We start from the raw sequence: 22,473 nt of genomic DNA on the forward strand, positions 1-22,473 counted from the left end.
GTAAAATATATATTACCACCAAGTAGATGGATTTTTTTTATAAGTTGGCTGCTATGTGATCTCCCAAAAACTACCTTCACCTTTCACGTATTTTAAATAAGGGCTTACATTGTCATTAACCTGAAAATATGTATCATACATTTAATGATCACTTTTATTTACTGTGTTTCATGTTGGATGGAGAAGACATTGTGGTTTTCAAGATAGAAAGAATACATTTACCTAGATTCTTCTAATAAATTTACAGTTTTTGGTGTATTTATTAGGCTCACAATATCAGGCACAGCTGTGTCAGATACTGAATCACATTCTTTCTGGAATTGAAATGCATAGTTTTAAATTGTACCAATGACAATCAACTACAATTTTACAGAAAGGCAAATGAAAGCCAATGAATAACATACATATAAAATTTGTTATGAGAGTTTCTAATGTAATTTTCACTGACAATGTGCAATACAATCCTTAATACAAAATGCAATCCCTCAAGATGAATTTGTGAGGATGGCTTTGGTTATAAAGCATTTGAATACCTACAAGAGAAAAGGGGTATGTATCTAAATAAGAGCAGTATCAGATCAGACCACAAAACTGGTTTTTGAAAAAGAGCAGTAAGAATGATGGTTAATCACCTGTAGAAAACTAAAGCTGGATCCTTGTATGTCACCCTACACTAGAATTCCAAATGGGTCAATGACCTAGAGGTAAAAGCAGATACTATCAGAACTTTATAGGAAGGAATAGGAGATACACTAGGACTCCTTGGCACAGGTCAAAACTTTCTTAATGAAGATCCAGAAACAATTAAAGAAAAAGGACAAATGGGACTGCATTAAATTGCAGAGCTTCTGCATGGCAAAGGACATAACTAGCAAGTTAAATAGAAAGCCCACAGAGTGGGAGAAGATCTTCACTGGCCACACAACAGACAAGGGCTTCATATTTAAAATATATCTCTAGTTCAAAATTTTCAATCTGTCCAAAATAACTCCTCAAAGATGCAACCAGCTCATTAAAAGGTGGGCTAAAGATTCAAGAAAGACTTCTCGGAAGAGGAAATAAAATGGCCTATAGACAGATGAAGAAATGCTTGACATCTCTGGCCATAAAAGAAATACAAATCAAAACAACTCTGGGATTCTACCTCACTCCAGTTAGAATGGCCATGATCAAGAAATCTAATAACAGATGCTGGAGGGGATGTGGCCAGGAGGGATCATTACTACACTGTTGGTGGGAGTGCAAACTCATTCAACCACTATGGAAAGCAGTATGGCAATTCCTCAAAAGACTAAACATAGAGCTCCCCTATGACCCAGCAATTCCACTACTTGGCATTTACCCAATATTCCAGAAACATGGACATACTAAATCCACTAGCATAATGATGTTCATTGCAGCACTATTTACCATAGCAAAGATATGGAACCAACCCATATGTCCCTCAGTTCATGACTGGATCAACAAGATGTGGTATTTATATACAATGGAATTCTATGCTGCCATCAGAAAGAATGACATTGGCCCATTTGTAAGGAAATGGAAAGACTTAGAAAAAAATCTTAAGTGAAATAAGCCAGACTCAAAGGAACACAGGCTCACTTTCCTGGCAAAGGATCACAACAGCTGAAAAGCTAAAGAGACTAAATGAAGTCTAGAATATGGAAACAAGAGGTTTATCTTTGTGATTATTGTTCTCAATGTACTATGTGCAGTTATTTTTCTCCCTTTATGGATAATCTCATGTGGGTTACTGTATCTAACTTTGTTACCTGGTATGTTGTATCTGTGTATTTATTTGAAATCAAGAAAGGAAGGGGGAAAACAAGATAACTGGGAGGGGGTGGGAGGAGGACAAAAACATGAGAAGGGGTATCTAGGTTGGAGAAGTAATGCACCCATTACCTTACAAATTTAACTGTAATCTATACATTATCCCAACAATAAATTTGAAGCTTAAGAATGCTGCATAATATATTTTCAGAAGTAATAATTTTGCTGGTTATGGAATGAACATTTAGCAAGTAGAATACTTGTTTCATCCATAAAAGTTTACTCTGATGTGTAAAGAGGAAAAAATACATGTATATATGTGGGTTTATATAAATATAAAATTGCATGTTTACATATATATGCCTTTCTACGTGAGAAAACAGTAACTCTTAAGCTTGGAGGTCTGAAAGATATTTCCTATTTCCTTGCAATTTTGTCATTAAGTGTAAGCTTCTGTTGTATTAGTTACCTGTTGAGGACAGCAGCAATTTTCAATGGTCAAGAGTAATCACAACAAAAATCACTCCAACTGTATTAAATCATTACTGAGACCAACAAGATTTTTCTTGGTTTGAGCCATACCCTTCCCTAGCCCTGTCTCCTTACTTTACCTTCCTTGATCCATTCTCCTCCTGCACTCCTCATTCATACTGAAATGGTTGTTCCCTCACTAGCATCATGTTTTGTGGGTTTTGTTTTTTGTTTTTGTTTTTGTTTTGTTTTTTGCCAGTCCTGGGGCTTGAACTCAGGGGCCTGGGAAGTGCCCTTGGACACTTTTTGCTCAAGACTAGTCCTCTGCTACTTAAGCCACAGTGCTACTTTCAGCTTTTTCTGTGTATGTGGTACCGAGGAATTGAACCCACGGCTTCATGCATGCTAGATGAGTACTCTACCACTAGGCTAAGCTGCTGGCCCCTAACATCAGGCTTTAATCAGCTATCTCCCCCATACTGAGGCATTCCTTGGTCACTTTCTCCAAGTTTAGCTTTTCCTTTGCCAACAATTGCTTCTGTGCATTTCTTTCCTGCCCATCACAGACACACATACAGCATTGCTTTATCTATTTAACATATTTCTTTTCCCACAAGATAGAAATGAGTTTTCCTTTTATGTTCAAGTTTTTCGCCAGTTTGTCTATTGCTTTTTTTGTCAGCATTTAACATACATATCAGATATTTAATTACTATTGATTGGAATAGATGAATGAAAACCCCAACATAATCTCTCGTCTTAATAGTTAACAAATGATTCTGTTAAATATATTAGCTGGGTGCTAGTGGCTCATGCCTGAAATCTTAGCTACTCAGATGGCTGACATCTGAGATCATGGTTCAAAGCCATCCTGGGCAATAAAGTCGGTCAAACTTCTATCTTCAATAAACTACCCCCCAAAAGGCTGAACATGGCACTGTGGTTCAAATGGTAGAGCACTAGCCTTGAGCAAAAGCAGCTCAGGAACAGCTCCCAGGCCTTGAGTTCAAGCCCCAAATCTGGAGGGGGGGGAAACTACAAAGTAAAGAAAGAAAAGAGTACTTTATAACCAGAGTGATGCATATTAGGTATCAATGCACAAAGTTAAAATCATTCTTCATTTCTTGAAAAACAAATAAGAGATTTCTGAATAGAGAAAACATAGAACTGGAAAGGCATAGAATTTACAAGAAAACCTTAGCAGTTCTCTGCTTACCCTGTCAGTCTATGGCCCTTCTAAGAATAGGTCCAGAAAACCAGACAGAGTGTCTGCCTACATGGAGACTATTATGAGCATGTGGACAGGACCTGTGCACACACAGACATCATTTGACTATAAATACTATTTTTTTTTAATCTGGGTCAGCATCACTGCATAAACCTTGGTAACATCATAGCAGCTAAAGTTGCTGATCTAGTTGGTCAATCTACTTACATGTTTTCATAACAAGTTGACACTGGAAGCCAGAATCTTTGACCTGTGACTTGCTGCTGGAGGATAGGAACTTACCTTTTTCAATGCCACTGTAACTGACTGCGCAAAAGTGCCCATGGAGACCTGATCAAGAGGTAAAATGCCCTTCCATCTACACAGCACACCCAGTACTGATCTCAACTTTCCTCTACTTCTTGCAGATTCTGTAACTCCTACCTCTCACCTGTACACACACACACACACACACATACACACACACAATTTTCATTCTGAGAAGCCATTATCCTTGTCTTCTGTGTGTGTCGGGGTCGGGGGGGGGGGGTGGCGAGGTTGGTCATGGGGCTTGAACTGGGCCTTGGTGTTATCCCTGACCTCTTCAGCTCAAGGCTACCACCCCACCCCCGAGCCAAGCCCCACTTCCTGTTTTCTACATGTTAATTGGAGATAACAGCCTCAGGTCCTTTTGTGCCCAGGCTGGCTTTGAACCTTGGTCCTCAGTTCTCAGCCTCTTGAGTAGCTTTTTTTTTTCTTCTGTCAAAACAACACACAGGTGGAAGGCCTGGTTACACCAGCCACAAGTCCCCTTACATATACCCCTCCTATGTGTGGTTGGGAACTATTGAATTTTTAAAAATTTTTCTGAAGAGAAAGGACTACCAAGTTAAAACTGAGAACAGTACTACATGTATCTTTGGAAGCTTTTATTTAAAGTCTGTTATAGTAGGACCTGAATACTTATAAGCTGCACATGGAAGATGCCCAAGTGTATACATATTCATTTTCACCTTCATGCATTCACTAAGCAAAAAACTTTCAAATGATTTTCATATATATTTTACTAATGGGAAATTAGATGGACTCTGAAATGTTCTTAATGGAGTGACGTATTATTTTACTAATGGAAAAATTAGATTGACTCTCTACAGTTTTTAATAAAATGACTGATTTCCTTATAGTTCTAATAAAATGAAAATCTCACAGTGATAAGAAGTTGCTAAGTGCATATGTACTAAGTATTGGGAAAAATGTATTCATTGGTTCAAAAAGTAAGCATTGTATGATTTTATTTAAATTTCAGGGGCTTTCACCAGTCTTAGCAGTTCTAGTCATGACTAACATTTACTTAAGCAAAGTTTCTTACCATTCAGAAACATTGCAAACCCTGTTATCTCTGGCAATTTTAAGATTTTCCTATGTAACTAATAAGACACAAAAATAATAGAGGGCTACAGTTCCCTTAAATACTCATGAATTTGTAATGATACAGATATACTCATAATTCGTACACTTTCAATCATTACAGAGCCTCAAATACCATCAAATGGATCTACAAAAAGGTTCGAAGCCATGTCTTGTGATTGCTCACAGACCTCCTATAGGTACATATAGCCTAAGAGTTATGATTAGGGTTGTACTTTGCAAAAACTATTCATTTGAGAAGTCATATAGCAACAGGAACATTTTCAGTTTTCTTAACACTTTTTGAATGTGACATTTAGATCAACAAATCACTAGAAGGTAGAGGCCAGCAACCACGGAGGTATACCAAAAAGGTGGAAGAGCAAATGTTTATCAATTCTATGTCACATATAAACTACACAAATTTACAACTCAGAATATTAGAACTTTTGGTGACTATAGCATATTAAGCAGTACATGGGGCTCATAAAGATATACTAATTTATAGATGATATCTTTGTAAATGTTCTTTAAAAACATTTGGCACTGTATCAAAGTATTGTCCGATTTAAATTGCAACTGGAAATATTTTCATTTTTATTAATGTTAAGAGTCTTAAAAGGAAACACTTCTTACAAAAGGAAATGTACAGTATAAATAAATTATTCCAATTTAGGTCATATCAAAGTTTTTTTTAATAAGAATATATTATCTCCAAATGTAAATTCAAGAGAATAAAGTTTTCTTAAGTAAATTATTTGTATCATTTAAATAGTTCAGTTACAACTGTCCATGATAATTTTTGTATGTAACATTGAGAATCAAATCAGTCTTGTTCCTTTCTTGATCTCAAAACTCTGAAGAAGGGTCGGGAGTTTGAACCTAGTGGTAGAGTGCTTGCCTAGCATGCACAAACCCTAGGTTTGATTCCTTGGTACTACAAACTTAGAAAAAACAGGAAGTGGTGCTGTGGCTCAAGTGGTAGAGCTCTAGCCTTGAGAAAGCCCAAGGACAGTGTTCAGGCCATGAGTTCATACCCCAGGACTGGCAAAAACAACAAATGTGAAGTAATGCTATTATACAATTGGCAGTGGGTTAAAGTTAGGTTAAAGGTGCCATGACAGAGTTTGAAGGCCCCTTTTGGTAAGTGCTAGAACCACATTTTTAGTTCTACATTGGTGTGATTTATGAGTGAAAAAAAATGACAAATTTATTGAGTAAATTTCTATAGTTTGGCATTTTGTTTGAACTGTCCTCGTGACTGACATAATAGTCTACAGCTATGATATTATGACTAAAATAGATTCAGCTTGAATCAAGAAAAATATACAATTTCATAATCAATGGGAAAAAGCATTTACTTCAAAAATTCTAATCAGAATTGGTAAAACTGACTACAGAAATTGTGACTGGAAACAGATTAAAATAAATTTTGAGCCCAGAACTACTGGCTCATGCCTGTGATCCTAGCTACTTGTGGGGCTGAGATCGGAGAATTTTGGTTTGAATCCAGCCCAGGCAGGAAACTCCATGATACACTATTTTCAAGAAACGACTTAGAAAAAGCTGTAAGTGGAGTAATGATAGTGCACCAGTCTTGAGTAAAGAGAACTTCAGGAACACAACCCGGCCCTAAATTCAAGCCTCATGAGTGGAACAACAACAACAAAAAAACACCAGATTTTTTTTTTTTTTAAAAAGGACATCTACAAACTTAAATACACTGGGCAAGCCGGGAGTTTGGCCTAGTGGTAGAGTGCTTGCCTAGCATGCACAAAGTTCCTTGGTACTACATACATAGAAAAAGTTGGAAGTGGTGCTGTGGCTCAAGTAGTAGAGCTCTAACCTTGATAAAGTCTGAAGAGGATGTGAGGGCGATCTGGCTGCGACATCTGTCACCCCATTGATCGCCAGGGTTGATAAAGTCCAAAGACAGCACTCAGGCCCTGAGTTCAAGCCCCAGGACTGTCAAAAAATAAGAAGGATACTGGGCAAAATAACCGTATCTGGATCCCTTGCCCTAGATATCTAAGACAACATGAATTTAAGGAGCTTGATTTCCTTCTGATGTTATCAAATACAGGATGCAGTTATTAAGGTAAGATATATTCTGATAATATTTAAAATTTTATGAAGAATTCTAGAATTCTAAGAGTTTCAAAGCTGGAACTCATTTTAAAATTAATATTCATCTGAGAATTTCCAAGGGCTATGTATCTCATAGCTGAGAATATACCAGAGAATTACAATTTTCAATTACATCCAGTAAGTTCTGAATTCAGAACAGTCTATTCAAAATGAAGGGATACTATAAAACTAAAGTTGAGACATTTTTTAAAGACATGCTAAAATAAACTACATTGATCAAATCCAACACAGTCAATATTGTACCTGGAGGTTAAGTTATGAGGTCGGCTATCCACCATAATAAATCTGGCAATCAAAATTTAACTACCTACTGGAAAAAGGCCATACCTACCTAGAGTATATTTCTTGAAACCATAGGAGTATATTTGTTGAAACCATATCTTGAGTTTTTTTAAATACTAATGAAGAATTAAGAATTATCTTCAAAACTAGAGGTCATCTTATGGTACACACAGCTTTCCTTCTACTGTGCTTATGATTTCTTCCCATCTTCTTCATTAAGAACTGACTTGGTTTTATTCAACAAGCAATCACATTCATAATTCAAGACATGATTCAAATAGAGACAAAATCATCTTATAGCATTCACTCAATTTGAATTCTCATATGTTAAGAATCTCCCTAAACATTATTCTGGTTAAATACACTCTGGATTTATGACTCCAAAGACCTCAATTATCTGACTAGTGTAGGAGCATATAAAATCTTTCTATAGAACATTTTAGAAATGGTTTATATATAAGACACGGAGTACATATTCAATTTTGCTTTTAACCTGTTAAGTTTTCTAAATCTTCCCTTTACAGTTTTACTCACAATAAAGACAAATAAGAAAATTTGTTTGCCGAAAAGAAAGCTATTTTCATACCTGTGAACATGTAGAAAAATTATAGAATGAAGACCTATATATTCACCCAAACAAGTATCTTGTACCCTTAGATCGTTTCACAAGAAAAATGAAAGCAAGCTGGGCGCAGTGGCTCATGCCTGTAATCCTAGCTACTCAGGAGGCTGAGGTCTGAGAATCAAGGTTCAAAGCCAGCCCAGGCACAAAAAGACCTGAGACTCTTACCTCCAAATAAACTCTAGAAAATGGGAAGTGGGAATTGGCTCAAGGGTAGGGTTGTAGCATTGGGCTGAAGAGGTCAGGGAAAATGCCCAAGCCCAGGAATAGGGCAGTAGCCTTGAGCTGAAGAGCTCAGGCAGGGAGAGCACCCCAGCCCAGGCAGAATTCAAGCCCCAAGACTCACAAAAAAACAAAACAAAACAAAAAAAGAAGAAAAAATAAATCACATATCCATAAAATTTGAATAGGAATACGCATATCAACTTCAAAGTGAAAGTAACCCAAAAGTCTATCAATATCTAAAGGGATAGAATATAGATTTATACAATGGAGTATTAACCAATTAGGAGAAATGAGTCACTGATAGCTAGCCATTAAAATATGGATGAACTTAAAATGATTATCCTCAGAAGACTCTAGAGGAAAAGGGTATTTACTGCATAATTCCATTTAAGTTTTAAGGAACTGTAATGAATACATGTGTGACAGAAAGTAGTGAGTTATTGGCCAAGCTAGGCATGTGAAAGATCCATCAAGATTCATGAGAAAAATCTGGGGTGCTATGTGTATGCATTATCTTGATCATGGTAATGATTTCAAAATAATGCCCATAGCTCTTAGTACGCAGACATTTTATGAATGTTAAACTTAATTGAACATAGGATGTTCTCAAAGAATAACTAACCATGGTATAAAAATTAAAATATTTAATGCTTTCTAGAATGTGATTATAGCACTTCTTAAAAGAAAAAAAAGAGGTTTTTATTACACGGGATACAATCCCAAGGTTTCAAATAATTATTTTAAAAGACAAGTATCTGGGGCTGGGAGTATGGCCTAGTGGTAGAGTGCTTCCTACCATGCACGAAGACCCGGGTTCAATTCCTTGGTACCACATACATAGAAAAAAAAAGCTGGAAGTGGTGCTGTGGCTCAGGGTAGAGCTCTAGTCTTGAGGAAAGCCTAAGGACAGTGCTCAGGCCCAGGACTGGCAAAAAAAAAAAAAAAAAAAGACAAGTATCTGCCATCATGAGCTTGACAGATTCCCATTCCTGTTCTGACAATACTGTGAAATAAAAATGTTCTTTTGATATAGTATAATGAATTTTGCCACTATTTGAAAAGCATAATGAACAGATTTTCCAAATAAGAATTATGCTAAAAAATTATGGCTAGGTAGAAACAATCAATGACACTTCAAGATGAACCAAAGGACTTAATGGAACAGAGTGAAAAAATCTATCATCATGGCTTCAGATTCTACAAAGCTTTAAAAAAAAATTGGACAAATATACTCTAAAAGACTGAGTTTCAAGATGGCTTCCCGAATACTAAGCCCTGGAAGCTGTGAATATGATTACGATAGCTAAAAAGGCTTTGTCCCAAAGTACACCCAATCTAAGAGATTATCTAGAGCTGATCCAGTCAGAGGATCCCTTTTAAGTAGTAGCCACTATTCTTTCACTTAAAACAGAAATATTAGGTCAGAGAAATTCAAAACACTTGATGATTTTGACAGGCTAGTACTGGCTTTGAAGATGTACAGACCAGGAGAAAGGAATGTAAGTGAAACCCCCCCACAGCTGAGAGCCAGTAGATAGAAATAGTAAACCCAAAGTAATAGCTACAGGCATATGGATTTTGCCAACAACTGAATAAGCTTGGTAGTGGATTAGAGCTCCCTACTGTGACAATTTGTAACACAGCAATAGAAAGCTAAAACATTTACCATAAATCAAATGTCTATCAACTTTGATCCAACAATTCTATTGCTGAGTTTTTATCCTACTTTTGCAGTGACTTTTACTAAGAGTTCAAACCTACTGAGAGCTCTTCTCAAAATATAATAAAGAGAGAAGCTACTGGGTGGATAAATTATGTAGATACACAAAACCAAACTCTCTGTAGTCACCATAAAGGAAAGGTAAAAATAAATAGATAACTATGACACAATAAACTCAACAAAAGTTGCATTAAAAAGTGGTGATCTCCAAAGAATATTATCATTTGGTCTCATTGTGTTTAGAGTCATGTTTAATCATGTCCAAATGTAAGTTTGTTCCTTACTATATATTATGTTTATTTACAGTTTACAGGTACATTCTAATTATTACAGATGAGGGAAACCATGAAATGTACATGCACATGATTATATAAATGACACCTATTGAAATGAACTCCAACAATTGGAAATAAGAGGGTTTTTTAATATTACTTTTGCTTTTTTTCCTTTTGTCACTGTTTTATTTTTTAAAAATTTATATGCCTTTTGTGGGTAAGTTTATCTGGTAAGGGGGTGGGAAATGAAGTGCAGAAATGGTGAGACAAAGGGTGAACTAACTCAGCAATACTCACTGTATACTATGTTGGAAATGACCTATACAATCTTGGGGGGCTAGGGCTCAGAAGGGAAATAACTAGGAAAAATGAGGAGGGAGTGAAGCTACTCAAACAGAAATATACTCATTACCTGAGTTATGTAACATCTCTGTACACCACATTTAGAATAATTTTTAAGTGGTGAATCCTCAATTAGTGTTACAGTATGTGTCTTATGATTAAATTGAAAAAGAAAAATGAAAGCCTCTGTATTAAATATCTACCTGGGAAAACAAAACCAAAACAACAACAACAAAAATAACAAACTGATACAAGAAATCAGTTTAGGGCTATAATTAGATTTAAAAGAAAAAATGCCAGACTTGGGACTTAAACTCAAGGCGTGAGTGCTATCCTTGAGACTCGTTGTGCTCAGGCTAGCCCTCTACCACTTCAGCCACAGCATCACTTCCACCTTTTTATGAGTAGTTTATTGGACATAGAGTCTCACAGGAAGCCAGGTGCTGGAGCTGTCAGGCGGCTGACAGCTGAGGATCACTATTCAAAACCAACTCCAGGCACTCAAGTCTGTGAGACTCTTACCTCCAATTAACTAACAGAAAATGGGAAGTGGTGCTGTGATTCAAGTGCTAGCTTTGGGCTGAAGAGGTCAGGGACAGTGTTCTGGCCCAGAGTTCAAGCCCCACAACAGACAACTTAAAAAAAAAGTGTCACTGGGACTTTTCTGCCCAGGCTGGCTTCAAACTGGGATCCTCAAATCTCAGACTCCTGAATAGCTAGGATTATATGTGTGAGCCACCTGTGTCTGCCCATAATTAGATTATTGAAATGGGCATTATGCATTTAATTTTCTACCTCTCACTGTATTTCAAAAAAATATCAACAGAATTACTTGTCAGGATATAATTTTTGTATAAAACTTACATTGTCCCCTTCAACTTAAGACATAGCATCTGAAATTTGCATTCATATTCCCTGTATGTCAGTTTCCAAGTACATTTCCATACATAACAAAGCAATTGTCCAGATATGTCACACTGTCTAAGTAACTATCTTTCTCAAAACCTTTCACACAAAAACATAAAACTCAATTCTATATCCAACTCTAATAAATTCGTTCCTAGGAGATATTGGCTCTATTTTCTAAAAAAACAACAAAATATTATATAGTCTATAAAAATATTGTGTAAATATATAAGTTCTTTGTTATCAGAAACATGTTATACAAAATATTCAAAAACATTAAATCAAAGAGGCTAAACACAATGCAATAAGACATGATATTAAAGTGTCACCAAGAAAACCTTCAATTCACATTACCTGGGACAAGTTCCATAATGATGTACACAGGCTGTCTTTGCGTGCAAACTCCTATAAGCTTGACAATATTGGGATGATCATATTGCTTCAGAATTCTGGAGACAAAAATATAACAATAGTTATTTGAATAAAGAAAATCAAGCACTATCTCATAAAGGTTTGTACAAGTAAGATAGTCTTTAATTTTACTTATTAAAATGTAAGTGTGACCTAGTTATGACCAATAGGACACAAAGAAGTACGATAAAAACCCAAGATAAATGAGTAAATTATTTTTTGCAATTTTGTATTTCAATTTGGTGCCTGGTCTGCTTCAGCTTATTGCCCACAATTGTTATTCTACTACTTGAGAAACATGCCCTGACCAACTTTTTGCTAAGTGGAGATGGAGTCTTTTTTTTTTTTTTGGTCTTCTAAATTTTTTTCATTCATATAGTTTTTATTGTAATTAATAGAAGGGTTACATTATATTCACCAGACAGAAGGTGCATTACTTCACAAACACTAATACTCCTCATGTCTTGGTCCCCATTTCCCTCCCCCCACTCCCTCTCCTCATCTTGTTTTCCCCCTTCCCTATCCAATTTCAAATAACCAAATATGCATATATCCAATATATCAGATAACAAAGTGAAATACTGTAACAATATGACATAACCAAGGGATAGCAAAAGAGATGAGAGATAACATAGTACATTAAGGACAACAATCACTCATTATATGGCTTTTGTTTGTATATCCTGGAGATCCTTTCATTTAGTGTCATACTATATGGCCTTAAATATCTAGATTTTTTTTTCTATTGTATATCTTTGCTAGGCGAGACCAAGGTTTCTACTGATTATGACTAATGAGGGAAACCAATGAGCCTATGTTTCTCTGAGTGAGTTACTTCACTTAATATGATTTTTTCTAAGTCTTTCCATTTCCTTATAAATGGGGTGATGTCATTCTGACAGCAGCATAGAATTCCATTGTGTATAAATGCCACATCTTGTTGATCCAATCATCAACTGAGGGGCATCTGGGTTGGTTCCATATTTTTGCTATGGTAAATAGTGCTGCAAAGAACATTGTTGTGCTAGTGGATTTAGTGGTAGTGGATTTAGTACGTCCTTGTTTCTGGATGATTGGGTAAATGCCACGAGAGTCTTTTAAACTTTTCTGTCTAGTGTCAAATACAGTCCTCAAGGTCTCAAACTCCTGAGTAACTAGGATTGCAAGCATGACTCCTATCTGTTTGAGTCAATTATTAATTCAATTAAGCATTCATTTAAAAGGTGTTACTCTGAATAATAGTCATCTTAAAAAATAAATCTTTCAAAAATCATCACTTGCTGCTAAATACTAGTAAGACTACCTTCACTAGATTTCATAGTAAATTCTTAAAATGATTTTCACTTTTAAATGATAGAAGTACAAAAATTTTGAGAAAGATGGTAAAATGTTTAAATTTTTAGTGAACAGCTTCAGTAAAAGCTTCAGTTAAAGGACTGCAAACTTCATCTGGATGAAGGTCCAACTTCATCACAGGTTTTATCAATAAAGATACACTATACACTAAAAGTATGAGCTAAAACAGATCAGATAACTCATTTGCCTTGATTATTTCTATGTTTCTATGTGTGTGAAAGGTGACCCTTGGACTCTGGGCCTAGGCACTGTCTTGGAGCTCTTCAGCTCGAAGGCTACCACCCTATCCCTTAAGCCACAGAATCATTTCAATTTTCTGGTGGTTAATTAGAGGTGAGAGTCTCAAAGATTTTAGTGGCCAGGCTGACTTTCAACTGAGATCCTCATTATCTGAGCCTCCCGAGTAGCTAGTATTATAGGCTTGCGCCACATCGCTCGGCTACATTTTAGTTCTTCTGTATAACCTTACTTCTATGTGAAAATCTTGGTAGTCTTCATTCCATAGAAGAATGTAAAAAAATAAAAAAAACTTTGGCCCAAGATACATTATATTGCTTTGTTAAATGGTGATTCATTTGTATAAAAAAAATTTAAAAAATTATGTGGGTTTTGTACTTGTTTAACTATGCGAGGGAAAGGTTTAAAAAACATGTAAGATTAAAAGAATGAGTTGGAGCCTGGAATGTGGCCTAGTGGTAGAGTGCTCACCTAACATGCACGAAGCCTGAGTTTGATGCCTCAGTACCACATACACAGAAAAGCCAGTACTGGTGCTGTGGCTCAAGCTGTAGAGCACTATCATTGAGAAAGCTCAAGGGCAGTGCCCAGGCCCTGAGTTCAAGCCACAGGACTGGCAAAAAGTAAAAAAAAAAAATGACTTGTAAATGAAGCCAGACAAGGAAGAATTCTAGAACATTTCCTTTCATCTCTAGAATTCCTCAAAGCTTGAAATTTCCAAGAAGGAAAAAAGTTATGAAGCTTTAAAGAAACTGCACAGATATCTATGTTCATGCTGGCCAAGAACCCTATTAAAGAGCACTCAGAGGTTTACATGGGAAAAAATTAGTATATAATACAGAACTCCCTAATTTCATTTTTAAAAGAAATTGAAGTTTATTTTAGCAAAGTTAAATTAAGAAATTTAAGTTTTTGGAAATAATTTTAGACACAGCCTTTTATCATAATATCTGTGAATTACAACAAGACTATAAATTAAGTATAACAGCACAGCTTTTGTTAATTTTCTCATTTCCAATAATATTTATTTAAAAATTGTATTATAATTCTTTAGATACTTGACCCATTCATACCATATTTGTTGCTAAGTATAGAAATTTACACCAAAATGATCCATGCTATGGGATTTTTCCTATATGCTTCATTTTTCTTTTATACCACAAAATTTATCAATTTTCATTGTTCAATCATCCATCCAGCACCCATCATTCCCTCCATCCCCAGCATGGCCATCAATTAATTTAGCCAAATCATCTCCCTATTTAAGTGGTTCAAAACAGGACAGCAAGGTGGATCATTAAATTTTACTAGAAGTATCAACTTACAAGATGAATTGTAAAAGAAACAGGATGCAAATTTTTAACAAATTCTGGACTTTTAGCTAAGGAAATGTATGATTCTCAGAGCTAATAAGCAAAAAAAAAAAAAAAAACCAAATGGCAATATTCAGAAGTGCTTCTGTGACTCCAGGGGTAGGGCAATAGCCTTGAGGTGCAGAGCCCAGGGACAATGCCCAGACCCAGAGTTCAAGTCCCAAGACCAACAAAAAAAAAGTGCATAATCATATACCTAAACAAACAAGGATAAATCTTTTCTATGGATGATTTTGAAGAAAATCACAAGATTACAAAAATGTATATGTGTGACAAGTATTTAAAATATTTAGAGAATAACCATTTTTTTTACACTTAGTTCTCGCAGTTTACCTCAAAACCAGAAAATTTCTTCCATTGTTTATTTATGAGTTCCTTTCTCCAACAAGTCACAATTTAAAATGCTCTCAAACTTACATTTTAATAAGTTATAAATGCCTAATGATGAATAACAAACACATTATAATGAATTAAGTGCATATTTTGTATTACTTTGGAAAACTCACTTGGCTTCTTGCAAAAATTTTATTTTCAGTTCCTGAGGAAGATCTTCTTTACATGTTTTAACAGCAACAGAAGTTTTATCCTTTAACGTACCCCTATACACTTCACCAAAATTTCCCTGAAAATACAAATACATTCATTGTTTGGTCTGTACAAGTGTTTGGTTTGTACAAGTATAGCATTTAAGTCTGTCAGGTAATAAAAAATTTTGAGTGGTAAGTTAGCTTCATTGAGACCTTTGAGAGGAAATAAAGACAAATAATTTTGTTCTTATAAACTCTTCAGCCTTGAATATACTGTTCACACATTAACCATATAGAGGACTGAAGATAAAGGCAAACCGAAAAGAAAATGGTGAGAAAATTGAAAGAATAAAAGGAGAGACCCAAATGGATGCTCTCAAAGCTATGTGATTTCCTTCCAACTAGTTTATCCCAGAAATATATTTTTTTGCTTTAAAATTATTTAAGTTAAAGCAAACTTTTGAGGAGAAACTAAAACTGACATCCATATCAGAGCAGTGTGTGAACAGGAAGTGAAGAAAGGCAGTGGAATCAAGGCACAGAAGGGAGTCTTCAGTAGCCACAGCCATGAAGGAGGAAGGGCTCCAACTCAAATGTTAGTGTCACCCAGGATGAACTGATGCATTTACCCACATCTATTTTGATGCAACATTTGAAATTTTCAGCCTATTTCAAGAAACTCTGAAGTAAATTTAGTTTTTTGATGTAAGACTACACAATGTAATAAAAATCTTAAAGCTAATTGACTAGTACAACTATTTTTGAATATTCTCTGAGGTATTTCTATGCCATGAGAAACTGAGTTAAGCACATTAGCACTGGATCTATTCAAATAGCAATTCAAAGCTTCTACTTGGACAATGTATTTTAAAATAGTAGTTGGCAAAAAAAATCTGAAATAGATTACTGCAGGGATCCATGGTTTAAATAGAGCTTTTAATAAAATTTAAGAATCAGAGTCAATTTACTAAGTTCATATTCAAATATAAAATAATGGAGGGTCAGGAACATGGCCTAGTGGTAGAGTTGCTTGCATGACATGCATGAAGCCCTGGGTTCAATTCCCTCAGACCACATATATAGAAAAACCCAAAAGTCGTGCTGTTGCTCAGATGGTAGCACGGTAGCCTTTAGAAAGCCCAAGGACAGTTCCCAGGCCCTAAGTTCCAGCTGCAGACTGGCAAAAAAAAAATAACAACCTAACTGATAACAATATTACATTAAAGTGCTAGGCCTTAACACCTCTAGTGGTTAGCATTCATAAGTTATGTATATCTTTAACAAAATAATCTGAATTTTTCACAGTAGACCATGAAACTAAGGTTTCAAGACAAATATCCCTAAGTTATAGGCTTTATCACTAAAGTATTATTATTATTTATCACTAAAATTCAATTATAAATAAAATTATACACTTAATAGTTTAACTATCAAATGTCTCACTTTAGTGGTAGATATATTTGAATATGGCCAATGAATCTCAAATACTTGCAAGTAGATTGGAAGGAAAAGCACTTATACAGATTGCCCTCTCTGACCACTATTGGAGCTAGTTACAATTACAAAATGGATATTCATGTTAAAACTAGTCCTGTCAAAATTATTTTTACACTGAAATAACATGCCCAGTGGTTTTATCAACAATCCTGAAACCCTAAGAAGTAATATTTCACTTTTTCTGGAGTATTCCATAAGCCGCAAAAAAAAACTCGAATTTTATTTAAATTTATATGATTTGGTCAGTTCTTTTCAAATCATACCTCAATAGTTTGGGCTTTATTACATGCTATTAACATTATTATAACCTTTGAGAAAAAACTTTTTAAAAGAATCATCTTTAAGGCTAAAGAGCTTCATACACCTACTTCTGTATCTTAATACTTATAACAGACATAGTATTGTAGTATTTTAGGGTAATGCTAAAGAACCTTGCTCTGCGTTGGAATTTTTAAAAAGCTTCAAATGAACAAAAAAGTGAAAAATTTGGGAAATGAAAAGACTTGGTTATTTAGCTCAGTTGATTATATACCTTGCCCAGGAGTTCTCCCAAGGTCACATCTTCATGATTGAGGGTCCATTTCTTATCCTGTGGCAGAAGAAAATCAAAACAAAACCAGGCTTAGTTCAAGCAAGAATACATTTCCTGTAAGAAAATTCATCTGAGACACTAAAAGTATATTTCATTCAGAGCATTCAATCAACAGTAGACTAAACAGTTATAACTTCAAGATGCTGTAAAAGCAATTTAGGAAACGTTTACTACCTTATGTCTGAGTTTACTACCTTATGTCCGAGTTCTATCAGAAATCTCAGTTTTCAAAAGGATAGTATCACTTTAACTAAAACACAGCATGTATTTTCCACTAACCATAAAGCATTGGCTATGCTATTATTTGTCCTTAAAATTTTGTCCTAAGAACATGAATGAGTTTTATTCACAAGGTATAATTTTTAATTTTTGTGTGATCCTAAAACAACTTTTCTACACAAACCATATTCCTAAATGCTAACTTTTCACCATATAAACTGGCTGTGAGTTACATTTTCTATCACACTGCATGAAGTCTCATATCTTTCCAAAGTTATTTCGTGTGCTGTAATAAAGCAACAAGCATCCATTATATTGTCACTAGATGGGCCACACCAGTGATGTAAATATGCCATTATGAAGCAGTGTCCCACTGTTATAAAGCAGCATGGCACAATATGATCAAAGCCGATTACAATTAAAGGGAATATGTTAGCATGTAAAAATCACAGCTATTAATTTTCTGATATTGTTTTATGTGGATTTTTTTAGATTTTTTATTGTAATTAATAGAAGGGTTACATTATATTCGCCAGATAGAAGGTGCATTACTTCACAAACATTGATACCCTTTCTCATGACACAGTCCCTATTTCCCTCCTCCCGTTCCCCCGCTCAGCTTAATTTCCCCCTTTCCCTATCCAATTTGTGGTTTAATTTTTGTTGTTGTTGTTGTTTTTTTGTTTTTTGGTTTTTTTTTGCCAGTCATGGGCTTGAGCTCAGGGAGTGAGCACTGTCCTTGGACTTTCTCAGCACCGCTTCCGGCTTTTTTCTATATATGTGGTACCGAGGAATCGAACCCGGGTCTTTGTGCATGCTAGGCAAGCACTCTACCACTAGGCCAAACTCCTGGCCCTGTGGTTTAATTTTTTAAAGAAGAGTTTATGGATCAAGAAAAATGGGACTGGAAAGGAATGTAACTGAAAAAAAATCAAAAAGGAATACAGCTGAAAAAAAAAGACGGGTAGGAATGAGAAGGCAGCTGTGACTGGACTAAAATATTTATTCATGATTTATTTATTTTAAGCAATGCTACAATGTAGTTTCTCATCATTATATGAATCAAAATTATGACCTAACAATAAGTTTCCATATACATACGTATATAGCATATATACTATAGATGATGTATGTGATGTAGCAGTTGCACAGAAATTCAGAATTTAAGATGCAAATGTGGTTTCCTTAGCAATGGTATCACATATATCCTTGTAGCTTGCAGACTGATTTGCGCAGGAATTTTCTCAGCATGCCATTCATACAAGAAAGCCTGTGTTTGACCTGGTTTACTATTCTTACTGTTCTTTGCATAAATCCTATGTTGAAATAAAGCTCAGCCATGATAATTACTATTTAATGAGTCCAGTGAACTACTGAGTAGGCACTCACTGTAAGGGCTTTAAGGCTAGGAGACAGGGCTAGTGTTTTACTTATATCTAATTTTAATAGTTATGTCTTACTCAACCATTTTTGTAACTTGTGCTGTCTATCAAAATGAAGTAACTTAAGGTAATGCATAAGACTACATCACATTAAAAGATTACCATAAACTAATTGACTGAAACTGGGTTTATACTTTTTCCAATTTTCAAGCTGCAGTCCTAAAAGTTTTTACTACTATTGTCTATGTGCTTTGTTTCAAATGATTTTGCTATGTAAATTGAACTAATCTTTGTTCATTAGGTCTAGTATAACCTTATACTTTGCACATTTCAGTAAAACTTCAAGTTGTGACCAAAAAAAAAAAGCTTTCAAATACAATAGCTTTACATACTGGCAGAAGTATAAGTCAATTCTGTGTAGCCTTTATATAATCAATAACTTTAAAAAACTCATCCTTGCTGGGAGTTTGGCCTAGTGGTAGAGTGCTTGCCTAGCATGCACGAAGACCTGGGTTCGATTCTTTGGTACCACATACATAGAAAAAAAAAAGTTGGCTCAAATGGTAGAGCTCTAGCCTTGAAAAAGTCCAAGGATAGTGCTCAGACCGTGAGCTCAAGTCCTTCTGTTTCAATACTATTATATATTATCTAGGGAAATGAAATAGTAACACTGCCAGTTTTTTACTAGAATATGATTTTTTTTTCTTTTTGCTAGTCCTAGGGCTTGAACTCAGGGCCAGCACTCTGTCCTTGAACACTTTTGGTCAAGGCTAGCATTCAGCCACTTGAGCCACAGTACCACTTCTGGGTTTTTCTGTGTATGTGGTAGCAAGGAATTCAACCCAGGTGTTCATTCAAGCTAGGTGAGCACTCAACCACTAGGTGACACGACCAGCCCTTAGAATATAAAGAATTTTAAAACAACCTATCAGCAAAATTAAGCAATTAGAAAAACATTTTCTAATGAATGCAATCTCTTTGCACACTGAATTGGTATACTTATAGGGATGAGATACAAAACTACTAGATATAAAACTTAATTAAAACTTCAAAATGTTACAAACCTAAACATTAGATTTCATGGGAATAGTGAGCAATGAAGCAAATACATGGCATGTCTTCTGCTAAACGGGAATAACAATGCTTCTTGGTGGATTGCCACAGGGTGCAGATGGTCATGATTATACCAATCAATCACTATCATGTCTCTTTGGGATGCTGAACATTTCTCCATGAAGTTATCGTCTTTAACAAGGTTACATGATAGAGGAACACATTTCAAGTTAAAAGTGTTCAAAGCAAATTGATCCCAGTAATCAAGCATTTTAAATTTATACCTCAATTTGATTCATAATTCTGCAGGAAGAAAGCAAACTTTCTTAACCCAGTTTCTTTTTTTTTTTTTTTTTTGCCAGTCCTGGGCTTGAGCTCAGGGCCTGAGTGTGGTCCTTGGACTTTCTAAAGGCTAGAGCTCTACCTCTTGAGCAACAGCACCACTTCCAGCTTTTTTCTATGTATATGTGGTACTGAGGAATTGAACCCAGGTGTTCATGCATGCTAGGCAAGCACTCTACCACTAGGCCAAACTCCCGGTCCCTGGACACACTTTTAACACTGAAAATCACCTTAATCTAGTCCAAAACTGAAAAGGAAATGAGGTTTTTCATACATGTCTTCATTTTGCCCTTTTTTTTTTTTTTTTTGGTGCTGGTTCTGGGGCTGAACTTGGACTTGGGGTCTGGACACTGTCCCTGAAATACTTTTTTGGCTGAAGGTATGTGTACTACCACTTGACCCATAGCTCTAGTCTGGTGGATAATTCGAGATAAAGAGTCTCACCCGTTTCCCTGATTGCGCTGGCTTCCAACTACTAAACTCAGACCTCAGTCTTCAGAATAACTAGGATTACAGGCATGAGCCTGACACCTGGCCAACATTCTCTTTAAACTATTGTTTTTCATAGTATTTGTCTTAAAGAAAAATATATGTTTACATAATAACACAATCCACATCCAAGCAAGAGCCAAAGTACTTCAAATCCAACATTTAGTTACCCCAAGTTCTGGGCATGTCCATACATGGTGAAATGTGTCGAATGATCACTTAAAAGGGGGAATGGGGAGCAAAGCAAGAGAGTAAGTGGAAGATAAATGGGAGAAATTTGAGAGGAGGGGAAGGAGAGAAGGAGGAGAGAAGGAGAGAGGAGGAGGAAAAAAAGGGAAGGAACATAGACAAAATAATCTCAATAACAAAAATGTTGCCCCAAAACATGAATGAGCTCCTGAACATATTCACAATGTGAAGTTTTAAAGCTTTTATTCTGACGGTATAAGGATTATGCCATGCCATAATCTTCTCAAGCATTAATAAAACATGAGAAAATATAATGTAAAATGATTGTCAGAGAATATAATTTTTCTACTCTGCATACTGAGAAATAATTGCTATCTCCACTATTCTTTTATACACAGGTTTCTAGTCAGCTTGCTTCATTATCTTCTTAGCCTATTTAACACATTTGTTCTAATCAAAATCCTGGTGAAATTATGCTTTTAGAATCGAAGGATTATTCAGAATATGGCTATCTTTGAAAGTTATAAGGACTGATTAAGAGGGAAAAAAATCTTTATTGATAAGTATGTAATCTGATGGTCTAGAAATTATTTCAGAAGATTGTAGTAAGCTGAATACTTGTTTGAATGTTCTATAAATGGATTCTACAGAATTCCAAAATACTTTATAAATGGTTCTTACTTAGGAATGATATTACCACCTTAATAAAAGTCTGTTACATTAGCCAAGTTTCAAAAAATATTTCTTATATGCTTATAATTCACTTTTATTTATCTTCATAGAAATAATTTCTTGTGTCAGTCTTGGATTGGAACTCAGAGCCCGAGTACTAATCCTGAGCATCTTTTGCCCGAGGCTAGTATTCTACCACATGAACAACAGCTCCATTTTAGGCACTTTCAGTAGTTAGAGATAAGAATCGCTTGGAGGCCGGGAGTTTGGCCTAGTGGTTCAAGTGCTTGCCTAGCATGCATGAAGACCTGGGTTCGATTCCTTGGGACCACATACATAGAAAAAAGCCAGAAGTGGTGCTGAGGCTCAAGTGGTAGAGCTCTAGCCTTGAGAAAGTCGAAGGACAGTGCTCAGGCCCTGAGCTCAAGCCCAGGACTGGCAAAAAAAAAAAAAAAAAAAAAAAGAATCGCTTGGACTTTCCTAGCTTCAAACCATAGTCTTATATCCCAGCCTCCTTAGCTGCTATGACTACAGATGTAAGGTGCCAGTGGCTTGCTAATTGCTTTCACTTTTAAATGACTATCCAGTTCCTCCTCGCATAATGTAACTTCTGCTCCCATTAACACAGTTTAACAGGCCATAGAATGACTTTCTGTACCTATGCTGATTTTTTTAACTCATTTTCATTCAGCTCAACTGTAGAATGTTATTGTTACTAAAATTCTTACAGCCACCAGTTTCACACTGTAAAGGAAG

General features: G+C 35.6%; 1 protein-coding gene across 26 annotated transcripts in view; it reads right to left on the reverse strand.

Moving 5' to 3' along the window:
* Fer (FER tyrosine kinase) overlaps nt 1-22,473 on the reverse strand; it is a 432,292-nt gene that overhangs the window by 148,111 nt on the left and 261,708 nt on the right. For all 26 annotated transcript variants that reach the window (XR_016535240.1, XR_016535241.1, XM_090331531.1 and 23 more), the window contains 3 exons: nt 17,312-17,368; nt 15,262-15,377; nt 11,733-11,827 (listed from right to left, as the gene is read on the reverse strand). Coding sequence is in view for 24 of the 26 variants with exons in the window: in XM_090331531.1 (XP_090187657.1) it covers nt 11,733-11,827; nt 15,262-15,377; nt 17,312-17,368 (268 nt within the window). In the remaining 2 variants the exon portion in view is untranslated. The remainder of the gene's footprint in view (nt 1-11,732; nt 11,828-15,261; nt 15,378-17,311; nt 17,369-22,473) is intronic.

The sequence above is a fragment of the Megascapheus bottae genome, chromosome 4 (genome assembly GCF_031878675.1).
Source record: "Megascapheus bottae isolate mThoBot1 chromosome 4, mThoBot2.hap1, whole genome shotgun sequence".
In the NCBI taxonomy this organism is placed as follows: domain Eukaryota; kingdom Metazoa; phylum Chordata; class Mammalia; order Rodentia; family Geomyidae; genus Megascapheus; species Megascapheus bottae.